At 42.5% G+C, this 26,317-nt stretch overlaps 1 protein-coding gene across 6 annotated transcripts in view; it reads right to left on the bottom strand.

Annotated features, from left to right (window-relative positions):
• LOC6043548 (histone-lysine N-methyltransferase 2C) overlaps positions 1 to 26,317 on the bottom strand; it is a 48,690-nt gene that overhangs the window by 16,471 nt on the left and 5,902 nt on the right. For 2 of the 6 annotated variants that reach the window (XM_038254166.1, XM_038254169.1), the window contains exons 2-12: positions 23,626 to 24,019; positions 20,596 to 21,078; positions 20,282 to 20,528; positions 16,684 to 20,225; positions 14,890 to 15,365; positions 14,621 to 14,823; positions 10,677 to 11,012; positions 6,585 to 6,723; positions 4,163 to 6,309; positions 771 to 889; positions 312 to 711 (exon numbers count right to left, since the gene is read on the bottom strand). In XM_038254166.1, the coding sequence (XP_038110094.1) occupies positions 312 to 711; positions 771 to 889; positions 4,163 to 6,309; positions 6,585 to 6,723; positions 10,677 to 11,012; positions 14,621 to 14,823; positions 14,890 to 15,365; positions 16,684 to 20,225; positions 20,282 to 20,528; positions 20,596 to 21,078; positions 23,626 to 24,019 (8,486 nt within the window). The remainder of the gene's footprint in view (positions 1 to 311; positions 712 to 770; positions 890 to 4,162; positions 6,310 to 6,584; positions 6,724 to 10,676; positions 11,013 to 14,620; positions 14,824 to 14,889; positions 15,366 to 16,683; positions 20,226 to 20,281; positions 20,529 to 20,595; positions 21,079 to 23,625; positions 24,020 to 26,317) is intronic. The other 4 variants (XM_038254168.1, XM_038254167.1, XM_038254170.1 and 1 more) reach the window with 4 other exon arrangements.

The raw sequence follows: 26,317 nt of genomic DNA, 5'->3' as shown, positions 1-26,317 counted from the left end.
GGTTAGGTTTAGGTTGTTAGATTGAGTAGTTGAACATTATTAGGTTGTTGAGAGAGATATATGTACAGACATGCAGAAAAGATATGGAAAAGAAGAGAAACAAAAACTCAGACCAGAAAACAAAACAATCGGCGAATTGTGTCACACACTTTTTTTTGCTCAGGTTAGACAGTCGAGAAAGGATTTGCCTTGGTGAAAGTACGATATATCGAATTGAAGTAGTTGAACAATCACACCAATCATTCAATAAACAGAGAAACAAACTTGCAGAAATATAAAACACAAAACAGCTTCTCTAGGACATCACTCACCTGGTTGGGTTGCTGTTGTTGCTGTGGTGGTCCCAGCGCACCAGGCTGACTACCCGGATATGGTGGAGGAGGTTCCGGATAGGGCGGCGGAGGAGGTTGTTGCTGACCGGGCACAGGTACCGCACCCGGTTGAGTGACAACGGGAGGTTGCTGAAGCTGTTGGTGAAGTACGGATTGTCCACCAACTCCAACCAGCTGCTGCTGCTGTTGTTGCTGTCCTGGAACAGGACCTCCCGGTTGATTTGGGTTGGCAACGGTTTGAATGATTCGATTTCCTTGGATCTGCTGAACGATCCGTTGCTGTTGTTGCTGCTGCTGGCCGGCCATCATGTTCTGTTGAACCATTGCACTAGGGTGGCCGCCCATCTTGAGCTGCTGGATTCTGGATGGATTCACCAAGCTGTAATCGATAAAGAGATTACCAACACTTCCTATGAACTTGTAGCAATTTGAACTCACCCAGTCCTCACGGTCACGGACACGTTATTGTTCGCGGTAACAACTCCGACGGCACCTTCCTTGGAGAGTAGTTGCGTTCCGACAGCCATTGGCTTACCCATCGCGGCCGCTTGTTGTACCTACAAGACACAATAAATTCTCAGTATAAACAAGACTACATTAAGAGCATTTCCACTCCTGGTGAGCAACTTCAAATTTGACACCCCGGTTTTTGCACCGCTGAGTAGGAAACCTCTTAAACCGGAGGAAAGTCAATTAGTTTTTTAAATTATATTTTCTTTGAAAAATTTACAAAACATGAAATAAAAAATTTGGGAGTTAACGAAATATAAAGATTTTTTAAATTCAAGATTAACAATAGAATTAAAAAAATCATAACATATTCCTAAAATTAAATTAAAAAAATCGAAGATTAAAAAAATCTAAATTTTTTAAATTCAACCATGTAAATTTTGGAGTTTTCAATAAATTTTATACATTTTAGAATGGAGCAATTCTCTGAGATTTCGGTCATTCGATTTTTTTTTGTATTTTTTAATCCGACTGAAACTTTTTTGGTGCCTTCGGTATGCTCAAAAAAAACATTTTGCATCGTTAGTTTGTCCATATAATTTTCCATACAAACTTGGCAGCTGCCCATACAAAAATGATTTATGATAATTCGAAAATCTGTATCTTTGGAAGGAATTTTTTGATCGATTTGGTGTCTTCGGCAAAGTTGTAGGTATGGAAAAAAAAATTATTTCTGTTTTTGTCACTAAAACTTGATTTGCAAAAAACACTATTTTTAATTTTATTCATTTTCTGACATCAAAAGCCAACTTTTCAGAAATTTTCAGAATGGGCAAAAAAAATTTTGACCGAGTTATAAATTTTTGAATCAATACTGATTTAAAAAAAATCAAAATATTGGTAGCAAAATATTTTCAGCTTCATTTTTCGATGTAAAATCAAATTTGCAATCAAAAAGTACTTTAGTGAAATTTTGATAAAGTGCACCGTTTTCAAGTTATAGCCATTTTTAGGTAACTTTTTTGAAAATAGTAGCAGTTATTCATTTAAAAAAAAAAATATTTTTGAAAAGCTGAGAAAATTCTCTATATTTTGCAGTTTTGAACTTTGTTGATACGACCCTTAGTTGCTGAGATATTGCAATGCAATAATTTAAACACAGAAATGATGATGTTTTCTAAGTCTCACCAAAACAACCCACAATTTTCTAATGTCGATATCTCAGCAACTAATGGTCCGATTTACAGTGTTGAAATACATTCGTGAAATTTTCTGATCTTTTCGAGAAAAATACTTTCATTTTTTAAATCAAGACTCATATTTTAAAAGGGCGTGAAATTGAAAGTGGTGCACTTTATCAAAATTTCACTAAAGTACTTTTTCGCAATTCGCAATTTTCAGTGTAAGAACGGGCCTTGACCGATCTTATGCACCAGGTTCCCGACGAACACGCACTGCCCTTACACCTACATCTCACCCTTGCTCTGAGTCAGTACGAGCAGCACGCTAGAACACGCTTTGAGTGTTCGTGCCAGGCATGCACACCTTCTTTTCCGGTTACGCATTTTAACTCGGCCGGGGGTGGTACATTACGTAGGGTTTGATGTAAGTATAAGCGCCTAACCATTTATAGTGTGCCTATCAATTTTCATTAAAGCAAAAACCTGTTTTATTTTTAGTTTGAATTCAAAAACTAGTTGTTATTTTACTGTGTATTGTTTTCTCCTGAAATATTCCCTAATGTTGAGTCGTGTTTATCTGTTGCTATTTCTTTTGTCGCGGTGTTTTGTTACAATTTTTTGGACCTAAGCATGTTATTAAAAAGTTTACCAAAAGTACAATAGTAATATTTGTGTTAATCCTTTAATCATTCCATAAATTGAGTAAGGACTCGAACCTCACTTGCTTGAGAAAAAGGTGAAGTTTCAAAACAATGGACAGTGAAGGAAATATACTATGTAAAGAATCAATAGTAAAAGGAAGATAGTAATTTATGAAGTAGATATAGAAATTAACAATAGGTCATAAAAAGTGGTAACAAACAAGCTTAGATTGTATTGATGGCAATTTACAGGGAAGATGAGAAATTATTCAAATAGATATTTAAAGAAAAGGCATATGATAAACAAAATTGACATCGCTGCCAAATTAAGGGAAAGCAGACAGTTTTTTTTACAACAGCATCAATTGGTAAAATAGAGTGGAAAAGCGTTGAGAAATAAGAGAATCAAATAAGTAAAATCGAAATCAAACGGAGGATAGTAAGCAGAAGCCGTTTTAGAAAATCAGTGAAACAAAATAAACAGAAGATAGCTGTTCGTTGAAATGGAAAGAAGAGAAACCCCGTTGTGCGATGTTTCAGGTACATCCACAGCAGTTGACTCAACATACTGCGAATCAAAACAATACCGTCTACAATCACAAATTACTTCCCTTTCCCACATTGTCGCGCCCCTTTCTTTTAGCCGTCTCGACTCTGACCCGCGGTGGTCAAAGGTTTACGATCCGTTTCCACAGGCCACCAGCTAGGTCATCATGAAAACCAAGCCAACGTGGAGGTAAGAAAATAGGACACTCGCAAGGAACCAGAGCTATACTGTTGTGATCAAGATAATTCGGATGATCTAACAGAACTACGGATGTAGTTAGTTACGCTCCTTCCAGGATGTTCCTTACGTGGACGTCAACCGAAGAGCACGCAACAAGGTCAGTGCCATTGCATGCTCTTAGGTATCAATCCTTGGCCTGCAAAATTTCACTAAAGTACTTTTTGATTGCAAATTTGATTTTACATCGAAAATGAAGTTGTATAATTTTTGCTACCAATATTTCGATCTTTTGAAAAAAAATCAGTATTGATTCAAAAATTCATAACTCGGTAAAAGATTTTTTTTGCCCATTCTGGAAATTTCTGAAAAGTTGGCTTTTGATGTCCCCTAAAACATTTCAGAAAATGAAAAAAAATAAAAATAGTGTCTTTTTTGCAAATCAAGTTATAGTGACAAAAACTGAAATAAAAAATCACCCATTTTTTTTACCGTGTATCATATTTTTTCAGTGTAGTCCTTATTCATACCTACAACTTTGCCGAAAACACCAAATCGATCAAAACATTCCTTCCAAAGGTACAGATTTTCGAATTATCATAAATCATTTTTGTATGGGCAGCTGCCAAGTTTGTATGGAAAATTATATGGACAAACTAATGATGCAAAATGGCTTCTTTGGGCATACCGAAGGCACCAAAAAAGTTTCAGCCGGATAAAAAATACAAAAATTAAAATTAAAGAAAAAAGACCGATTCCAAGGAGGTAATTTTCAAATTTGTAAGGTGTCGACTTGCCCGCAACAGTGGAGACGCCCTAAGTATAAACTCTTACCTGTTGCTGCATCTGTTGTTGAATCTGCTGCAAGTGAGCCGCCGTCAGCATATTCGGCCGCACCGTCTTCATCTGGCCAGCGAGCAGCTGTTGCTGCAACTGCTGAGGAGGTCCCTGCATTGGTTGTTGTTGTTGCTGTTGCTGCATCTGTTGGCCGGGTCCAACCCCAATCAGCTGTTGTAGCTGAGAAGCCTGCTGCGGATTAAGTCCTTGCGGCACTTGCTGCTGTTGCTGCATGGGTTGCATTTGCATTTGCTGCTGCTGCTGCTGTTGCATGAGTGGCATTTGGCCTTGCATCATCGGTCCAGCGAGTTGTGGAGCGGGTTGCACCATCTCCTGCGGAGCGCCCATTGGCACAGCTTTCTGCTCTTCAACCTTTTCGCCGGTATCCATCATCTCGGTTTTCACCTCACCGGAGGGTCCAGCTTTCGCCTTGTCCTCGGCCTTTTCCCCTTCCGGTTCGTCCAGCTCCAAGCTATCTAGCAGGTTCGACTTCTCGCCGTCGGTGGTGTCCAACTCGGGGTCGGCGTACTCGAGAATGTTGAAATCGGCGCCCATTTCCGCCGTCAGCGAGTCCAGCAGTTCGTCGTCGTCGTCGGCGAGTCCACCGAAGATGTCTCCGACTCCCTCGACCTCCCCGATGCCGGCGTTGTCTTCCTGTTCGAGCTTTTCCAGCTCGGCCGACACGCTGTCCGGGATTTCTGAAGATCCGTCTGGAGCTGGTTGTTGGCCGGGTTGGGCCTGGACTGCGGCAGCCTGTTGTGGTTGAGCGATTGGTCCACTAGTAATCGGGGCTGGCGCAGTTGAGGCTGGAATGTGAGCTTCGCCCTCGCCGGCTAGTCGCTGCGCGAGCAACGCAATGTTCTGTTGATCCGTTTGGGATACACTTTGTTGACCGAGTTGGGGCTGTTGCTGCATCATCTGCTGCTGCGGTCCTTGAGGTGACATGAAGGGTCCGTCTGGGCGATTGACGCCGACCGGAAGCTGCATTCTTTGACGCATCAGCTGCTGCTGTTGGAGGATGTTTTGCTGGGTGATGACCATCTGGCCACCGGTTCGTACAATCTGGAGGCGTGGTCCACCTGGAATAACTCCGGGACCACCTTGGGCACGAATGCCTCCGACGCCACCGGGCATTTGAAGCCGTGGCCGGTTCATCATGTTCGGTGGTAATGGTTGCCGGAAGGTTCCGTTGTCGGCGGTAGGGGCCGTCATCTGCATCATCTGTTGATTTGGTTGCTGAAGCGTTTGCTGAGATTGCATAGGCGGTCCACCTAGCTGACCCATGCCCTGCTGTTGTTGGTCATCGCCGTACGGAGATTGCGGCTGCATTGGCTGTGGTGATTGTTGGGTTGGTTGTTGTTGCTGCTGTTGACCCATAACGACGCCTGGTCCCGACGCGGGAACCTGCTGACGCTGGAGTAGATCCCTGAGCTGCCGATTACCTTCTTGCGGCTGCGGTTGATTGAAACCATCCGAGCGAGGAGATGTAAACGGCGAAGTTTGGACGGGTCCAAACAGATCTCCAGGTCGGGCGTACACCGTTGGCCGAACTTGGTTCGAAAACTGTGGCCGTGGAGTCCCAGGAGCCTGAGCGTACCCCGCGTCCAGGTTGATTCGCATCGCCGTCTGCGGATTCGGCATCGGCTGTCCCGAGTAAGCAGGACTCCGGTTCGGCGTTTGAATGGGACTCTGATGTCCTACCGAGCGTGGCGTCTGCGGCGAGTGGTGAATGTAGTTCTGGTCGGACATTCCCTCCGAAGGTGGCCTCGCGAACGGATCCAACCCGCCTTGACTAGCCGGCGAGCCGGGTAACATTTCATGCGGCGACTGCGGCGGTTGAGACTGAGGTGAAAAGGGACTTTGATTGGGGCGTTGCTGCTGGCCCGGCAGTGGACGCTGCTGTTGTTGTTGTTGCTGCTGCTGCAGTGGGATCTGCATACCGGGGCGACCGCCACCGCCCATCGCTGCCGGATGTTGAAAGTTCGGCACGGGACTGGACGGCGGGTTCTGGCCGCCGAGCGGCACCATACGGTTCTTGCTGACCGGCGACACAAACTGGGTTCGCGTTGGCGATGGACTCGCGATGGGGCCCATCGGCGAGCCGTCCGTCGATACCTGCAGCTGGAGCGACGGGTTCGAGGGATCTGGAAAGTATGTCAGTCAATTTTCATGCAAAATCTCTAAACATTGTCAGCTCAATAGCATCGTCGCTCGCGTGGCACGTCGTCGAATCATGAAAACGAATTTGAAAATCAGCTTGCGAGTGTTTCTGAAGCTTAATTTTGATTAATCTAGAGTTCATCTTGAAGTTTCTAATGAAATGATCATGATACCAACCCATCCGACGCCGTGCCACCCGAGCAATGATGCTACCAAACGGGTTTTCGAGATTTGGTAAAGTAGTAACCCGACAACCCACCTTGCATCCGCTGATCCGGCATCATCAGGTGCTGCTGGGTTTGCTGTTCGCGAGCTCGCTGCTGCTGCAGCTGCTTCCACTGCCGTTCCTGTTCCGCCTCTCGCATACTCTTTTGCTGAGCGTTTATCTTGTCCTGATCCTGAGTGTGGTTTCAGGTGAGAGGGAATTGCGAGAAAAGATACAGAGAAAATGGGTATGCTTTAAAACGATTCCGGCTGTGAATTGCTCTTATTTCGTTCAACAAGATCACCAATGAGATTACATTGAATAATATTGACACATAGATTTGGTATCACTTTGAGAGAGATATATTCATATAATTAGAAAAATAAATACATAATCTACCGTTAATGGAAGCGCAATTTTGGTTTAACACTATAATCAAGTAAAACAAATTGTTATTGTTTAAAGAAATTTTCATTAGTATTTGAAGAGTCGAGCCAAGAGTAGCTTCTGGAAGTAGCAAGTTAAGAAAACCGCACCATGAATCGCGTCGCGACGAACCTCTGTAAACCGAGTGATGTAAAATTGAACTGTCTCGAGAAATCTTTCAACTATTGAAAAGAAACGATGGTGTTGTGTGCATTTTGGAAACTTTACTACTCGACGAAACATTACAAATAAACTGGTTTATGTACAACAAACAGGGGTGGGACTTTACTGGAACAACGTTTTGATTCACGCATGACTGAAATGGAAGTTGAATAAGAGACATACTTTTTACAGTGAGAGGGGGGAGCTTCTGGTCAACTATTCTAGATAAAGAGTGAATCTGGTGGTGGGTCAACAAATGAAAATTTCTTTAAATAACTTGTAACACTACGACTGCGTCGGATTTTAAAGAAAAAGGAGAGGACGTCAAGACTAAACTGCTTCAACTTTAGAACAGTAACTCAAATGAAGGGTTTCATTATTTTTCGTGGAAATCAAAGGTCAAATCGGAGCAATGAAACAAATGATATAATGGAGAGTGTCATGCGAATAATAATGAGAAACAAAAATTGAAAAAGAGGAAACAATGTCTACAACGATCGTGCATATTCTTACTATTTTGGAAAAAGGGAAATGTTTCATGCAAACGGAAGCGGGATTGGGCACATGCATCAAGGAACCGGTAAGAAAGCCATAGTCTAGCGAAATAAAGTTTTGAAAATCAACTATTTTAAACAAGCTACATCCGACACATACTGCAACAGAACCGTTGGCGAATAATAAGTTCATAGCATCGGCGTGGAACAATACATTTTGATCGAGGATGTCACGTGCAAAAGTATTAACCAAAGTATCCACAAAATTAGCTTAAATCATATTGTAGTTGGTCGATTTCAATACTTGCAGATTTGCAAAAAAAAAAGAGTGCTCTCTTTGGCAGAATTTCATTTCTGTACGTCTTTGAGCTCCTTCGATCGAAAGAGAGTACAAAGAATTGAAGGAGTGCTCTCTTTGGCAGAATTTCATTTCTGTACGTCTTTGAGCTCCTCGAATCGAAAGAGAGTACAAAGAATTGAAGGAGGTATTAGTCTATGGCAAACAAACAAACAAACTCGCACTTTTTCGCGTTTAGGAGATATTAGACTACGGCAAACAACAAAGAAACGCACATTTTGACAGTTTGCCAGTTTGTCTGCGTTGTTTGTTTGCAGAAACGTCAGCTTGCATACATTTTGTCTTGTTTGCGAGTTTGGCAAACTGTCAAACGCGAAAAAGTGAGAGTTTGTTTGTTTGTCATAGTCTAATACCACCTTAACTCGCAAACACGATTTAATGTATGCAAGCTGACGTTTCTGCAAACAAATGTTGGCGAACAAACAACTTAGGTAGTCAAACTGGCTAACTGTCAAAATGTGCGGGTTTGTTTGTTTGTTTGCCGTAGTGTAATACCTCCTTGAGACTAAAGAGCATACGCTCAAGGTGGTATTCCAATGCGGGATTTGTTTTTGGATTGTCCACATGGTCCCAAAAGAAGGCATTTTACACTTTTTTCAGAAACTCTATACAATTTTGCGGCCGGGTCATACAAAATAGACCTTTGTATGATCAGATCAAAAAAATGTATGGCTTCATTTGACACAGGGAATCCATAAAAACGGTTGCATCCAAATAATAAAACAAAACCTAGAAATTTTTGGAAAATTCTAGATAATTACTCAAATTTGTTTTATAAGTGGTGCACTTGTTGACGAAAATTATAGCTAAAACGATGTCAACAAATTTTTGTTTAGCTGAATAATTTTTTATTTTTAAAGTTTTAGAAAAAAATTTGACTTAAGGCTATTACCAGAAAAGTTGAAAAAATGTGACAACGAAACAGCTGAGATTTGCCAGAACTCTCTTTTGCGTTCTTTGCTTCTGGGTAAATTTCTGCAATTACTGACTTTTGCAAGTATTGAAAACAGACCATAAAAACACACTTATAGGGGCAACATTTAAAAATGGCTCAAAAATTAAAAACAACTATAAAATTAAGCAAATTTCAAAACCAATAAACCCGTTCAAACAACTAGAGGAAAAAAGTGATGTAAATATAGAACAAGTATATAGTAGGTTGAAAAAAAAAACCAATCAAAAACTTATAGGAAAACCAAAAAACGAAAAAAAGGTAAAATCCAAAAACAATAGTACTTCAAATCGGTTACGTTTGGCTAGCGTTTTCATCATGGTTCTCACCGTTTCTGGTGCGGTAGTAGAAGTGGTAGTAGTAACAACAGTAGTAGTAACAGTAGTAGTGGTAGCAGAAGAAGAAGAACAACTAATGGTTGCGGTGGAGGTTGCACTCGCACTAGCACCTAGTGGCAAACATGTGTTGGTGGTGGTGGTGGTTGTGGTGTCGGAGTTGGTAGTAGCGGTACTAATGGTAGGTGTATTAGTGGAGGAGGGACAACTCGGTGGTGTCTCGGCGTTTCCGGTGTGCTCGAGTGTTGTCGCACCACTACCAGTGCTATCGCCTGGTTCGTTGTGTTGGTTAGCGTTCTCGTACGAGGCCGCGTCCAGCGAGGGAAGCGTTCGCATAATCTCGGACGGCGTTAGCACGCGGATCTGCTGATCGGCGGGGTTGTTGCTCGCGGTCATTAGGTTGGGCGTTTGGGATCGCTGCGGGCTGTAGCTTGGGCTCGGAGTGCCCGGAGGTTGATGCTGCTGGACCACGGGGCTCGTGGTTGCTAGAAGGATCTTTTGTGACCCATCCGTCGGACAAACGTTTATGATTTTGTTTACAGCGGCACCGCGCGCGTGGTGATGAGGCATTAGCGGGTGCGGCACGTGCTGCTGCTGCTGTTGGGCGATTTTATTGATCGTTTGCAGTGACGCTGCCAAAATGGGCGATTGAATGGCCGACTGGTTGCCGATAATGTTAAAGTTGATGTTGGCGTTCTGCGGCAGAAACGGTCGTATGTGCGCAAATCCTGGTCTGATAACGGCGCTAGAATTGGTATTAAAGTTTCCGTTGGGATTGACGGTTACGTTCGGTGCCGGCCCGTTTCGCAGTCCGTACTGGTGGTGGTGAACCGTAAAGTGGGGCGAAATGTTGGTCGCTATCACGTTCGGAACAAAGATACTGCCCCGGTTGGTTCCGATAGTGAACGTCTTCATGACGTGAGTTGTCACCGGTTGACCTGCAACCGGACCCGGCTGTGTTTGCAGCGGTACCCCGGGCGTAACACCAGATTCATTCGAACTAACGCTCGTGCTAACGCTTGCCAGATTGATGAACGTATTGGCAATGTTTGCCGCCACCAGCAGGTTCGGCTTGCTGTTACTACCACCTGGACCACATTCCGACGACGACGATGCCGCCGGTGAGATCACATTCGACGTCGCGTTGTCGCTCATCGTGCCCGAAAGCACCAAGGGGTTAGTAGAGGTAGTGACACAAGTGGACATGCTAGTAGTGGTAATGGAGGTGCTTGTGGTGACCGCCGAAGTGCTTAGCTTGTTGTTGCTACCTTCACCGATTAGTGAGTCGAGGGTATTAGTATCGTTAGAGGGGGAAGGTGTGGTGTTACTATCGAGAAGGGCACTAATAGCGTTAGAGTTAGATGCTGACGTTAGCTCGTCTAAACTATCAGTTCCATCGTCCAAAGAATTTCCTTGCACCTCAATTAGCTGCTGCTGCTGCTGTTGCTGGCCCTGCTGAGGTTTCAGAACTTGCTGCTGAAGTTGCATCTGAAGGTGCTGTTGCTGCTGCTGCAGGGGATTGGTCATCAACTGGTCCCCACCGCCAACACCTGGCGCTGCTACGCCGAGCAGGACCGAGTTGGGATCCGTCTGCTGTAGCTGTTGAAGTTGCTGCTGCTGCTGTTGCGAAACGACGGCGACGGATGATGGTTGTGGTGGTTGTGATGAAGATGATGAGGAAGGTGATGGGACAACATTCACTTGACCTGAATTGCTATTACTATTGCCGTCTTTGGGTGACATTTGCGGCGGTACCTGAATCGTTCGGAAAGAGAGAGAGGGGGCGGGAAGTGGTGGCAACAATATATGAAACCGAAAATCCGAATTCAATAATAATAATCATCTAAAGAGAGAGAGAGACAGTGAGGGAGCTAGCGTTTGTTGCTGTTGTTGTTTTTTTTACTTTGGAGATACTATGGGACTGATTTTGTTTCGTTAAGAGCATCGAAAAACAATGAATTAAAACTACACTCTGCGTGTGTGGACGAACACGTTTAATTTAGCAAACATTTGTGTCATGAGTGTGTTAGCGGGATAAACGTGAATGCGACATATGAATAATGGTATTAGAATGAGTGCATTGCCTTGCGATTGATTGAGAAATTAAATTTATAAATATCGACAAGTCATCAACTTTAGTCATATCACTTGCTTAGGGCGAATCCATTTATGAATCTTCCTAGAATTAGGAAAGTTAGGACTACTCCACTCCGGGAGCAATACAAAAAATCACAAACTGAGCACACATTTCCTCGATAAGTTCCAAGTTTCTATTTTTCGTGTGAATATTTTTTCACGAAACTCGGAAATTTGTAATTTTTGGAAAAGGCTGATTTTTTTATTGATGTTGGTCATAGGGATCAAAGAAGGCATTTTGCATCATTGGTTCATGAAACAAATTTGAAAAATTTGTTACGAGTGGGGGGAGAGGGTCTTAAAATCCAAAATTTGACGTTACGTAATATAAGAACGCTCCCTTATCGGATAAAATCCCACAGCTTTTGGGTCATTGAGAAGTACTCTCAAGTTATGAGTTTTTGAAAAAATAAAACGTTCATTAAATCTAAACCTTTGATTTTCTGATTTTTACGAAAAAAAATATTTTCAGAAGTAGTTAGTAATGGGCACTATTTAAAAACTTTCAGTGACCATATCTCGAAAACGATGCCCTTATCCAAATTTCTTTAAAGTACTTTTCAAAGACAACAAATTGATCAGAAAATTCCTTCAAAAGTTACAGATTTTCGAATATTTACGGTATATTTTTGTATGGACAGTAGGGTGACAAGAAAAAAAATAAAATTCTGGAAAATCATAAGAGATACCACTGGCTCGATTTTTTAGGTAAAAATAAGTAACTGTGCCAATATTGAGCCACCTTTTTTTCTCTCACCCAGTCCCATCCCAGATCACCTGGTTTCGAGTAGGAATCTTCGCAATCGAGAACGCCAAGGCAATGGTGTATAGCGAATAATTTGATTTGATTTTTGTATGGGGAAAGCAAAAAAATCAAAAAATCGCCAAAAGGTGGCGTTAAATGTTTCGGATCATTGTCAAGTGTAAGATTCTTACGTAAAATTTCGGGACAAACCGAAGACCGCAAACGATCCGAGTTATCCCTGACGAGTAACGATTTAAAGAAAATGTTTTCGTATGAAATTTTTTTTCCACCAAATTCAACGATAAAAACGTTACTTAATCCACCTTTAGGTGGTTGGTGCCTTCCTCTCATTTCTAGATTAAATTTTCAAAACAACCTATCCCTCATGGGTTTCCTATGCAGATAGGGCCTTTTGAAAATTTAATCGAGATTTATAGTGATTCCAACCCCCCTAAAGTGTCCACATTTTTATGGATCTCCCCTAACGTTCGCAGCACCTAAGAGGTCCTAATAAAAATAAGTGATGAGTAAACAAACAGACTACCTACAGACTTTTTGTCAAGATTATACAGACACGGCCTTTGAGGAAAATGGCATCCCTCTACACGGTTTTTCGTGGCGATCAGACCCGACCAGTTGAGGTTATGTGAATTCAGACCATTTTTTAAACTGCTTGTAATTTAAGATAGGTAAGTCAGATCTTGAAAATTCCTACTCCACCTAAAAGGTCTTCTCATATGCTTTCTAAAAATATATAACATGTGAGGGTTTCATGAAAAAAAAAACCCCTTTTATCCATAATTTTAATTTAATATGAAACAGTTTTTTTAACATAACTTTTTAAATACATGATAAAACTGCATGAATTTAAATAGCAACTTAGGGGACGTTAAGACGGATCGATTAAAACCATTCCGGCCAAAATCGGTTGAGCCTGTGACGAGATATTTCAGTGACATTGATTTACAGCCAAACACACAGACATTTGCTCAGCTGGTGATTCTGAGTCGATATGTACCAATGAAGGTAGGTCTAGGAGGTCTAATTAAAAAGTTCATTTTCCGAGTGATTTTATAGCCTTTCCTCAGTAAGGTGAGAAAGGCAAAATCGACCCTTAACCGATTTCGCTCAAAATTTTCATAGTTACTTATTTTTGCCTAAGGAATCGAATAAGGGAGTATGGAGACTTGAACGGGTGAACCAATGACACAAAAAGGCTTATTTGGTCGTAGGGAAGGTTCCTAAAAAGTTTGAGCCAAATAAAAAAAAATATCATTTCCGGAATCTGGGGAGAATTGCAATTTAGTGTTTTAAGGTGAAACGGGACGCCAGTTCTTAAACAATGTTGTTCAACTAAAATCAGTTTCTGAACTAGACAGATTGCTTCCTTTCTTCATGTTTATCGTCTGCAACAGACAGAACTTGTTTAAGTTACGGCGTTTTCCTCAATGTTTTGGAAGCACTCGATTCGTGGTGTCAATATGGCGTTGCCTTCCTGTTTCATCTTAACTAATATTTCCTATATTCTTTAAGAATTCATTTTTTTTATTACTAATATCAATTTTAAGCCCTTGAAGGAGGGTACACAAACACAGTTTATTTTTTTTCCAACTCCATACTTTTACTAAAATAAAGTTGAATAATAATCGATAAATTTGAGATATGTTTTATTTAACATGTTAAAGTTACTGAGAACTAACCTCTGTTATCACAATAATGAAAGCACACAGTCGCAATCAACATTTACCCACCATAAAAACACATGACACAAATGATAAGCCAGACCCTCTATATTGTTGGAATACCTCCCATTTCGGATATCAATGTGAGAGAGCGATAAAAGTATTCCCAAAAAAAAAACTAAAACATCAACACAGGAGATAAAACTGGGTAGTTTATAATTAGTAGTTACAAAAAAAAAACACGTGGTGTGGAAACTAAAGTGAAGAGAGCAATGTTTGTACAAATAAATTTGGAAATTTTACCAAAATTAGAAAGAGAGTGAGAGCGCGTTACAAAACAATGATCTGGTAGGGTGTGTTTGTGTTAGTCACAAAACATATGAGTGTGAGAGAGAGAGGGTAACGAAACAATGAATGGAGGGGACGGCACTAGTAGTAAGATTAAAACAATGATAGCGAAAGAATTTTAAGAGTAAGTTAACCAAAACAATCATACGAAACGAAAAACTGAAACTTAACGTGTGTGTGAGTGTTTGTTTGTGATGGATGAGATGAGAATTTGAGAGCTGCAGCAGTACACAAGATGGTCAAGAGTCCCTGCGTCGCTGCGCCAACCAGAAGGCGCTTTTCATTGTTTTATCGTTTTTAGCTTTGGTCCCTGACTTTTGAGTGAAACCGAGTTTGATATTTTTCGATTTGGGTGGGAGATCGAACAGAATAAACAGAAACATAGAGGGGAGCTCCCGACAAGCCCAAGCAAGAAGGGACATAGGTTGCTGTCCCCGTGAGATAGCACATACCTGTTGGGACTTCTTCATCCGGATGGCGGACCGATTATCGCGCGCCTGCTGCAGATAGGGTTGCTTCTGCTCGGTCGAGAGCAGTCGCCACCGCTTGAAGATCTGCTTGCACCGGTCGGCCCAGTTCGGGAACTCCAGTTTGAGCTCCGGATGCTGGGTGTTGCAGTAAAGCACGGACGAAATCGTCGCCAACTCGTTGAGGGCTGTAAGAGAGCAAGATCTTCGTTAGTTTCCCTTACAAATCATTCCACCAAGCAAGTGTCACTCACGTTCATCGAGCCGCATTCGCTCGGACATTTTCTGCGCCGCGGACGCTCCCGCCATCGGTCCCATGCTGTCGTCGATGGGTCCGGAAATGTCACCGGGGCCCGCGCTGCCGCCGCCGGCGGTACCACCACTCGTCCCAACAATCACCTGACCCGCAGGGGCAGGACCCATTCCCATAACGGGTCCGCCACCGAGTGGAAGCTGCTGCTGCTGTTGAGGCGATTGACCCATCGGACCCATTGGGCCGCCACCAGCGGGACCGGGAACCCACTGGCCTTGAACGGGCGATTGCGGGATTTGGCCGGGCATCGTTCCCGGTTGAAGTGGAGGTTGTTGTTGCTGCTGGAGTTGTTGGTGGGGAAGTACCCCTGGAATGATTTGCTGGGTGACGATCTGCTGCTGCTGCTGGGGCTGTTGATGCGGAGGTAGCGATTGCTGCTGCTGCTGCATCGGATCGGCCAGTTGCTGGAACTGGTTCCTGGTTTTGCGGGTAATGGGACAAAAAAGTTAGTAGGGATGCTTATCAGTTTGAATTGTAACCAAAAGCATGAAATATTTACAGAGTGGCCACTCAAATCCTATTTTCGAATTCTTGATTTTTGTATGTTTACAGAAATAAAATAGATCAAACGAGTTGATAAGGAGAATGCAATAACTATGCCATAGCTAATTTTATCCTGTTCAGACGTACTTATTCATCAGCTCCCCTAGAGCCAGGAATTGTTCCACACTGTTGCGTAGGTCTAAAACTTCTGCGGAAACAAATATAACCACGCTGTAGAGCCTTTCTTCTAGTCCTTCTTGCCCAGTCGACTCAATCGGAATTTGAAATGAAAATTCAATTCGAATCGTTTACGTTTTCCGTTTCAAACGCAACAACCGATTCCGTGTACGGTTGAAACGGAATACGTAAACAATTCGTTTTGAATTCCATTTCAGAATTCCGATTGAGTTGACTGGGAAGCATCTACAATAGTTACTGGTATGATTGCCTCTACAATTGGCGCACTTCATACACGAGTAGAACTCCTGCCAGGTCCGCTTTTCAGGGCGACACCAATGGTAAGCACTGGGTCCGAAATATCTTGAGGTATTATTCTATATTGATGTCTTTGGTTTCTCTTCATCCGCATTGACTATTTCTTATTCCTGATTTTCTGTTCTTTTTTTGCTCTCCCTACCATCTGTCTCTTTTATGTCCTTGTGAGGGGATCATCGATCCATCCTCATTGACAAAATATCTTTTCTTCTTGTCTTCTTCGTATTTTTCATTGTCTTTGCTGGTACTGAGCTCGATTTGCTCTTTATCCGCATTGACCTTTTCTCATCCATTATTTTCTTTTTTTAGTAAGTAGTTAAAATCAAAGCTGGTTGTCACAGTTTTCCCGACTCTTTGAAGAAGACTTTTTCCCAGTTCTCAAAATTTTACGACTCGGGTGGCCACCCTGCATTCTTTACAAGTTGCAATTTTCATACTAGCAGTAAAACAAAAACAATAAATCTAAGTGGCTAGGGCAGGAATGGAGGTGAATGTGATGTCATATCTTCAGCAGGCATGATTTCGGGTTTGATTTCCTTGTTGGGTTTGGTGCGAATCGGATGAAAGTAAATCTTTTGGAGTTGAGGGGGGAAAAGCTTGCTGTTAGCTGAACGCGCGCGCATTGCTTAGGAAAGTGCAGTTAGTACAGTAAAAATAGGGCGATAAAATTAAAGAAATTCTAGTTAGGGGCAGTGCGCAAACAAAGTCAGTGCAAAACAAAGAAGGTTCCATTAGCACACACACGCTCCATTCCTACCTTTGTGGGAGGAAGTTATTAGAGTAATACCCTCTGTTGAGCTGCTGTTGCTGCTGGTTCATAACCATTTGCTGCTGTTGCTGCAGCGGTTGCTGAAGCATGCCCATGTTGGGTTGCATTTGCTGTTGCTGGGGTGGCGTCGGCATCATCTGCATATGCTGCGGTTGAGGGGTCGTTGGTGTCGTTTGCATCGTATGGATCGGTGTACCGGGCGTGGTCGGTTGCTGCTGGAGCGGCGACTGGATCATCATTGTTGGTCCAGGTCCGCCCATCGGTTGGTGTTGGGGGGATTGGTGAATGTGGGGCGAAGGCATGCCCATTGGATTCATCATCTGCTGTTGTTGAGGTGTTTGTGGGGATTGCATGCCCAGGTTGACCTGCTGCTGCATCGATGGGTCGCCCATCATGGAGGGAGGACCGCTTGTTGGTGTTGGAGGTTGTTGCTGAGGCTGTTGAACCTGTGGCGAGTGTTGCTGCATTGCCATCGTGTTAAGGTAACGCTGAGGCAGTGCCTTCTTGGTCACGTCAATGCTGTGCGACGGAGTCGAAGTGTTGGACGTGTACGGCGTCATCGAGTTTGCAAACATTGACTCTTGAGATTCTTGCGACTCGTCCGTCATGACGTTCTTGAATATCTCCTCGACCTCTTTGCTGTCCATGTTGCCGAGGTTGTCCAAGTTGAAGTCCGGACTCAAAATGTCCAGCTCGTTCTTGGTCGCCTTCACGAGGCCATCACCGAGTTCACCGTCCGCGGTCAGTTCGTCAAACGCCGCCGATGTCTTCGTAAGCTCCTCGTCGTCGTTCATGATTCGATTGACAAAGTCCTCCTCGATTAAATCGTTCGGTAGACCAAGCACATCTTTCAACGCTTCCGTATCACTGTTGTCGTCTTCTTCGGCTTTTATCGCTTCATCAGCAGTTTGCTGCGTTGTCGCCGTTGCAGGTTGTGCCGACTTGGCCGCCGCAGCTTGCTCCTGCTCCATACTCTGCTGCAGGGCTTTCTGCTCCTGCGCCTGTTTCTCCTCCTGCTTGATTCGCATCTCCTCGACGTACTTCAGCTCGTCGGCCGTAAGTTTGATCGTCTTATCATCCGAAACGTCACTCTTCGCGTCGTCGTCGCTTTCCTGCGTCTCGAACTTTGTCGGCGCGCTCGAGTTCAGCAGTGGCCTACCGAAGAACGCATCCTGCAGAATCGTCGGATAGATCTCAATCAGCTTATTCTTCTGCTTCCTTCGGATTGGCTTCTTCTTCGGCTTAACCTCCGAGCTCGCAGACTCCTCGCTGATTTGCGGCACAACTCCGTCCGCAATCTCGTCCTCCTCCTTCCCGTCCTTGGTCCGCACGGCACGATTCCGCACAAAGAACCCACCAATGCCAAGCTTCTGCAGATTGCGCTGCCGTTTCTTGCGCAGCACAACCACGCCCTGCTCGTTCGTGACCAGTGCGAACCCTTCCGGCGGAACCGGATCGTTCCACACCATGCCGTCCTTGTAGATTTCCGCTTCTTCGCGCGGGTCCAGCGGTTCCAGCTTGACGTCGTCAAACGAGTTGTCCAGGCTGCTCCCGGCCACGACCGATTCGATCGCGGCTAGAATTCCGTCGTCTTTGTCCAACGGTGGGGGTGGTTGTAGTTGCAGCTTGGGTTTCCGCTTGCCGCGCTTGCCAAACTCGGCCTGCAGCGATTTGATCTGGTGCAGGCCATGCTCGCTGAGGCAAACTCCATCCACGTAGTGATTGCCTTCCAGCGCGAGTGGAATGATCTTTTCCTCCGGTTTGGGGGTGGACTTTGGCGTGGAAATTGGTGTTTGGGTTAGTTTCTTTTTCGGCACTAGGTGAGGGGGTGGTTGATCGTGCGGTCGGCACAGGAGACAGTTGTACCCATCTTCGGCGCAGCGTTCCGCTTCGTTTTCCGATTTGATTTGATCGCAACCGCAGTGAAGCCATCGTTCGCACTGATTGCACTGGATGATCAACTCGCCGTCGGCGTAGCCTTCGCCACAGCACGGACAGCTCACCTGACTAGCACACGGACCACACTCGGAGTAGTTGTTGAGCCAGGCACAGTTGTAACCTGGGTCGTTTGTGCCACACTTTAAACAGATGGCACACCACTTGCACTTCCAGTTGCCCTGCGGAACCTGCTCCAGCGGTGGGTCCATGCAGTACGTGTGGTACGAGATGTCACAATCGTCGCACAGTATCAACCGACCTTCGTCGTTACGCTGGCCGCAGCCCTCACAGATTGTACAGTCCAAACAGCGCCAGCCCTTTTGCAGTATCACTTTGGTCACTTTTACGTTCGTACAGTAAGGGTGGTAACACTGGCCACACTGGGTGCACGCTATCAGACAACCCTCCTGGTCGGTCCCGATAGCTCCACACATCACACAAATGTCCTGCGTCAGCACAAACTTGTCTTTGGCGGAGCAGAGTACGAGCCGGTTATCGCCACCCGGTTCCTCTTCGGAAGCCTTCGACGAAGAAGAATCCGCCGTTGGTCTTTGCAGACCCAACCCCGGAACTCCGAAGATCCCTCGCATCTTCGCCTTTGGTCCACGCTTCCTGCTGAAATCCGCAAGTCGCGACTTTTTCTGAAATCCTTTACCCGTACCTTTGGGTCTGTTGGTCCCACTCAACGACAGACCGAGTCTCTTCTTGGCTATCTTACTCGCCACGTATGGTTTTCCCTTGCCCAATCCAATATCTCCGGACATGATTCGCTCCCTCGGTTCCACATCAACGTCCATCGATTCGTCGTTCAAACTTTCCTGCGACGCAGACATACTATCGTCGTCAACGCTACTATTCCGGCGCATCGCCGCCATCCGTCCACTGTGAATCGCCGTCTTGCACGGACTACACAAATACTCATAGTCCGGGTTCGTCTCTTTCTTCGCGTGATAAACACTCAAATCCGCCTCCGCGTCACACGTACTGTGCACAAACTTGTTACACCCACTGCACTTGACCATCTCCCGGTGGGCCGCCGCCCGGTAAGCTCGATGGCAAATCGGACACGAGAAGCCCTTGTTCCGCTGCTGGTAGCACGAATCACAGACAGAAAAATGCGCGTGCCACCTCGACGAGGCTCCAGCTCCCGGCGTTCGCGACCCACAATCCGAACAAATCCGACAGCACCGGCACTTCCAGCCGTACTTCGGAATCGACGTCATAATCGGCCGCAAACAGCTCGCGTGGTAGATCTTATCACACTGCTCGCACCCAACCGTGCGACCCTCGCTCGAGTCCGGCACCCGGCAAATCTGGCACTTTTTACACGACCCGCACTGCCAGCCCGACCGAACGCCCGGCAGCTGGGCCAACCCGACGCACGTTCCGTGGTAGTGGTCGCCGCAGATCGAACACATCATCAGGTTGCCGACGTCCCCGAGCGCCGAACACTGCCGACAGTTGATGTCGTCCGTACACACTAAAGGCACTTGTCCGAGGTGCTCCTTGCAGAAGCAGTTGTACGACTGGATCACCTGGAAGCCACCGGCCGCGGCAATGCACGGATAGTGGAACGACTTGGGGCAGGACATCTGAGGAAAAAAGTGTGTTAAATGTTGACCTCGATGAAGCTTTCTTGAGAACTCACCTTGCACACCAAGCTAGCCCCGTAGCGCGAGCAAAAGTAGCACTTTTTGCTCAGCGCCTGCGCCACGACCACCTCCAGGTTGCTGAGCGTCCCCGTGGCCGCGTCCCGGCCCACGCCAAACGACCAGCTGGCACACGACCGGTGAATGTAAAAGTATCCGCCGTCCTTGATCGAGGCGAACTCCACCGGCTCGGTGTGTCCGATCTTCTCCAGCTCGTCCACGTACTCGGCGGTGATGACTGGGTTTCTACGAAGGAGAGAGAGAAATCATCGTTGAGTTCGATCTCCCCCGATCAAAAGTTCGGAGTACGTACTTGCACTTGTTCAATCCTTTCTGCCGCTTGTTGCTGCTCAGCAGCGGCGGTATTCCGAGCGTGATGGCCCCCGTTTTGGGACTTTTATCGCCCGAGCTGGGACTGCTCCCGGACGAGCCCTTGCCGTCTTCCTGGGACGACAGCGCGGCCGCCACCGTCGCCTCGACACTGTCCTTCACCTCGATCCGGAGCATTTCGCCCTGACCGAGCTGGCTGCGTTCGCCGAGCGCGCACAGGGCGCACACTTTGCCGGGGTACTTTTCCGGAAAGTAGGGAGATTCTTCCGGCGCGGGCATCAACAGGGCCGGGTCGGTTTCCATCATTTCGGCCGTCGTCGGGGTCGTCGCGACGGAACTGCTGGCCGTGCTCGGGCCACCGCCGAGGGATTCGTCCGGTGAGGGAAGCACCAGGGCCAACGATTCGCCCAGACTGTCCGATTTCCTTTTAGGAATACTACCACGAACAACATTAGTTTGCTTAAATCTAAAAACGTTGAGGGGAGGGAGGAGGCTCGACTAATTAAGGGGGAAACACTAAACAGTAAACCAACGCGGGCAGTTCTCTGGGCTAATTTAAGTATTTTGTTTTATGAACGAAATTTCTTCTTACCACATAAAAGACTGTGCTAAACTGAAGAAGCTATAAGACTATAGCAAACAAACAAACAAACTTTTTGACAGTTTGCATTCTGCGTACATTTTGCGAGTTTGCCGCAAACAAGATTGCGAGTTTGGCAAACTGTCAAACACAAAAAAAATGCGAGTTTGTTTGCCATAGTCTAATAGCTCCTTAAGTGCAAAGCTCGGAAGAGACGCGGTCAAAAAAAGTTTTGTATTATTTTCGTGATATTCAGAAATTCAAAATGTAAAAACTCAAATTCAAAAAAACTGAATTCAAATATTCAGGAACTCTTAAATTTAAAAGTTCTAAAATTCAGAAAATTTTAAATTCATTAATTCTGAAATTCATAAATTCTTAAAGTCAGGAATTTTACAGTACAAAAATACTGAAATTTTCACATCTTAAATTCTAAAATTCACGAATTTATAAATTATGACATTTCAAAAATTTTAAATTCCAAAATTCAAAATTTCTTACTTCTCAAAATTTTTTAACTCTGAAATTCTTAAATTTTTAAATTCCAAAATTCAAAATTTCTTACTTCTCAAAATTTGTAAACTCTGAAATTCTAAAATTCTTAAACTCTTAAACTCTTAAATTCTTAAATTCTGAAAATCTGAAATTTTTAAAGTTTTAAATTTTTAAATTTTTAAATTCTTAAATTCTAAAATTCTAAAATTCTAAAATTCTAAAATTCTAAAATTCTTAAATTCTAAAATTCTAAAATTTTAAAATTCTTAAATTCTTAAATTCTTAAATTCCTTAATTCTTAAATTCTTAAATTCTTAAATTCTTAAATTCTTAAATTCTTTAATTCTAAAATTCTAAAATTCTAAAATTCTAAAATTCTAAAATTCTAAAATTCTAAAATTCTAAAATTCTAAAATTCTAAAATTCTAAAATTCTAAAATTCTTAAATTCTAAAATTCTAAAATTCTTAAATTCTAAAATTCTTAAATTCTTAAATTCTTAAATTCTTAAATTCTTAAATTCTTAAATTCTTAAATTCTTAAATTCTTAAATTCTTAAATTCTTAAATTCTTAAATTCTAAAATTCTAAAATTCTTAAATTCTTAAATTCTAAAATTCTAAAATTCTAAAATTCTAAAATTCTAAAATTCTAAAATTCTAAAATTCTAAAATTCTAAAATTCTAAAATTCTTAAATTCTTAAATTCTTAAATTCTTAAATTCTTAAATTCTTAAATTCTTAAATTCTTAAATTCTTAAATTCTTAAATTCTTAAATTCTTAAATTCTTAAATTCTTAAATTCTTAAATTCTTAAATTCTTAAATTCTTAAATTCTTAAATTCTTAAATTCTTAAATTCTTAAATTCTTAAATTCTTAAATTCTTAAATTCTTAAATTCTTAAATTCTTAAATTCTTAAATTCTTAAATTCTTAAATTCTTAAATTTAAATTCTTAAATTCTTAAATTCTTAAATTCTTAAATTTAAATTCTTAAATTCTTAAATTCTTAAATTCTTAAATTCTTAAATTCTTAAATTCTTAAATTCTTAAATTCTTAAATTCTTAAATTCTTAAATTCTTAAATTCTTAAATTCTAAATTCTTAAATTCTTAAATTCTTAAATTCTTAAATTCTTAAATTCTTAAATTCTTAAATTCTTAAATTCTTAAATTCTTAAATTCTTAAATTCTTAAATTCTTAAATTCTTAAATTCTTAAATTCTTAAATTCTTAAATTCTTAAATTCTTAAATTCTTAAATTCTTAAATTCTTAAATTCTTAAATTCTAAATTCTTAAATTCTTAAATTCTTAAATTCTTAAATTCTTAAATTCTTAAATTCTTAAATTCTTAAATTCTTAAATTCTTAAATTCTTAAATTCTTAAATTCTTAAATTCTTAAATTCTTAAATTCTTAAATTCTTAAATTCTTAAATTCTTAAATTCTTAAATTCTTAAATTCTTAAATTCTTAAATTCTTAAATTCTTAAATTCTTAAATTCTTAAATTCTTAAATTCTTAAATTCTTAAATTCTTAAATTTTTAAATTCTTAAATTCTTAAATTCTTAAATTCTTAAATTCAAATTAACAAAATCTAAAATATTTTATGTCTACAATTTAAATTTTTAAATTTTTAAACTTTTTAAAGTTCCTAATGTGGCTTGGAGTTCCTAAATTTCAGATTTTTACTCTAGATTTTTACTCTAGATTTTTACTTGGTAATTCCTAAGTTTTTGAACTTTTTAATTTGGTAATTCTTGATTTTTTTATTTTATTTTTTTCAGTATTAATTTGTATTTAATCATATGACGTTTTTTTTAATGGAGTTTAGCGTTCCTTCCGAGCTCCGTACTATCCTAAAATAAAAATTAATCTACTGCTCCAGAGAACCACCCCAACCGCGTTGGCCGGAACGGACGAAACGCACTCGTGCAGTTACCTTTTCAAGAGTTTCGCGTCCGAGACCACGGTCTGGCCACTGCCGGTGAGGACACCGCCGCTGAACTTGAGCGTCGGTCCGGCGGGGCCACCCGCGGCGGCACTTGGTGATGAACTCGGGTTGGTCGACGCCATCTTCAGCAGCACCGACGGTAGAAAGTCCTTCTTGGGTCTGCCCGGGCCACGTCGGAGTGCCGCGGCCGAAGGTTTCCCGCTGCCGATGCCAAACCGATGCTGTCCCACCACCAGCGGGAGGATGGTCACGGGTCGTACCGTTGGTGCGACTGTCTGTCGTGGGGTGACCTGCTGCAGTGGTGACAGCTCCAGCGGCAGTTCTTCGATCGGTGAAGACTGCCGGCAGGAGTTGGGGGTTGTGCTAGGGTCTAGAATCGCATCTACACGGGGCACGGGGCACGGGTTGAGGCGGGTTCAGAGGGTATAGAGCAATACAGAGGTTGTTGATGTTGGTTTTGTAGATTAGGTAGGTAGAGTTTTGGAGATTTTTTGTTTTAGGAGTTAAAGCGATCCGCGTTCCGATTGTGTTTCTTCAAGAGTTCTGCAAAATGTGTAACAGCAAATGAAGCAAGGGTGCAAAATTAATAAATAGGCAACTTAAACATACAGAGAAAAGAAATGAAAGGTTGAAATAAAAGCGAGAAGGTAAAGAGGTGATATGAAGCAAATAAATATTGAAAGTTTCTCCCGAGAAAAGGCACCGAACCTAAACTAAAACATTTAACCGTCTAAAACGCCGTTTGTAACTTCCCATCGATGGGAATATCCAAGCGAAGGTCGCGGGGTCGGGTCGGTGTCAATCTATTAGTGATAGCGATACGCGGCGAGTTGGGTATTCCCCCGAAGTGCTCCGAGAAGTAACCTTTTTATTCACATGAATAAATTAAACATTTTTAGTCGAAGAACTGAGTGGTTCTTCTTGGATCTGATGTTGATTTAGCAAATGAAATTCGAGAACTTATTTACTTTTTAAAACATTGTTATACGAAATCACTCAAAATCAACTTATTCCGAAGACAGGATACTTAGCATGAATAAAAAAAATCGAAATTTTGTGGACATTTCAGGGCATGATTCCCTAAACTATTGACCGATTCTTCGGCTCCTTTAAAAAAAAAATCCCAAGTCTCCCTGGGTCCTGTCTCGGTGGAGTCGCTGGTTGGCAGTTGGACTAACAATCCAAAGGTCGTCAGTTCGAATCCCGGGGTGGATGGAAGCTGAGGTGTAAAAAGAGGTTTGCAATTGCCTCAACGATCAAGCCTTCGAACACCTAGTTTCGAGTAGTAGGAATCTCGCAATCGAGAACGCCAAGGCAATGGTGTAGAGCGAATAATTTGTGGTTTATGGATGGTCCCCAGGTTGTCAGATAAATATGGGAATGCCCGATTTTTCAAGTGTCAGCCAGAATAAAGATTTATCAGATTTTGACAGATTTTTTATTTTCGGCCAATTTTGGCCAACTTTTTGATTATAATGAACGATTTTTATTAAAAATCGAAAATAAAGTGTAAAGACTTATTTTATTGAAAACATAAATTCAACCTTTTGGAGGCTGAAAAATGTATTAACCCTCTACAACCCAACCCCGCCTTCAGACGGGCTTCGATTTAAAAAATCGCCAAAAATTCATTTTTCAACCATGCAAAATTATCATTTAAACCCAAAATATGACCAAAAATCGATTTTTCGACACTTTGGGTCAATTCTGAGGGCAGATTCAGATTCAGCGGGCAAAATTACATGGAAAAACATATATTTGGACAATTTTCGAAATTCGTTAGGGTGGTCCCATAAGGTTTTCCCATGAAAATTAGACTTTTTCAAATGAAGATATCTCGAGTTTAAAGAAAAACACCTCTGAGATTTTTTCAGCGTTTGTAGTGCTGGCTCTCCTTTTTCAAACGTAACCTAGTGCTTAAAATTTGGCTTGCGCCTTTTCGAGATATTTAAGTTTTAAATTTGCATCTTTTTTATCTTAAAATCGATGTAACTTTTGACCCTTAAGTCCAAATTGACTTATCAGATATTAAAAATGTTTGTTTTTTAGAGCTCTAAAAGTGCCCCGAATATTACTTTTCTCTAAAACTCAACCCTGAATTGCCACGTTTAAAAAACTGATTTTTGAAGGTTTGCTCAGATAAAAAAAAAACGAAACTATTGGCACTACGCCCCCCGGGGCATGGCCTTCCTCTAACGTGGGATTTCTGCTCCAGCGCCTCTGACGAGACAGGAGAAACCGGGACCGACGTTTTACTTCACCATCCGATAGAAGCTCAGTGGATAAGGCGGGAATCGAACCCGCGTCTCATAGCATCATCGGGATCGGCAGCCGATGCTTTCTATAAATTTGGTCGTAGAAGGCGTAGATTACGAGATAAAATTTTGGTGTCTTCGACAAAGTTGCTTGGATTGGCAAGCCCGTCAACTTTCTAGAAGACGAACAAATTCCCAAAAATATGTCTGTAAAGTTAGATTTCCAAAATCACCCTAATCGTGAACCACCCTAATTTTCAACCAAACCAAAAGTTGCCCCTTTCCATATGCAACAACTCTTCTCAAGACACCAAAGCTCCAAAACTTAACCATTTTTCGGAAAATCAATTTTCCACTTAATTTTGCGATCTGGACCACTGTGCAATGTTTTTAAAAATGTAATTTTTCTAGGTGTCAACTTTGGC

The sequence above is a fragment of the Culex quinquefasciatus genome, chromosome 2, assembly GCF_015732765.1.
Source record: "Culex quinquefasciatus strain JHB chromosome 2, VPISU_Cqui_1.0_pri_paternal, whole genome shotgun sequence".
NCBI classification, from domain to species: domain Eukaryota; kingdom Metazoa; phylum Arthropoda; class Insecta; order Diptera; family Culicidae; genus Culex; species Culex quinquefasciatus.
This window is presented reverse-complemented; position numbering and strand designations above follow the sequence as displayed.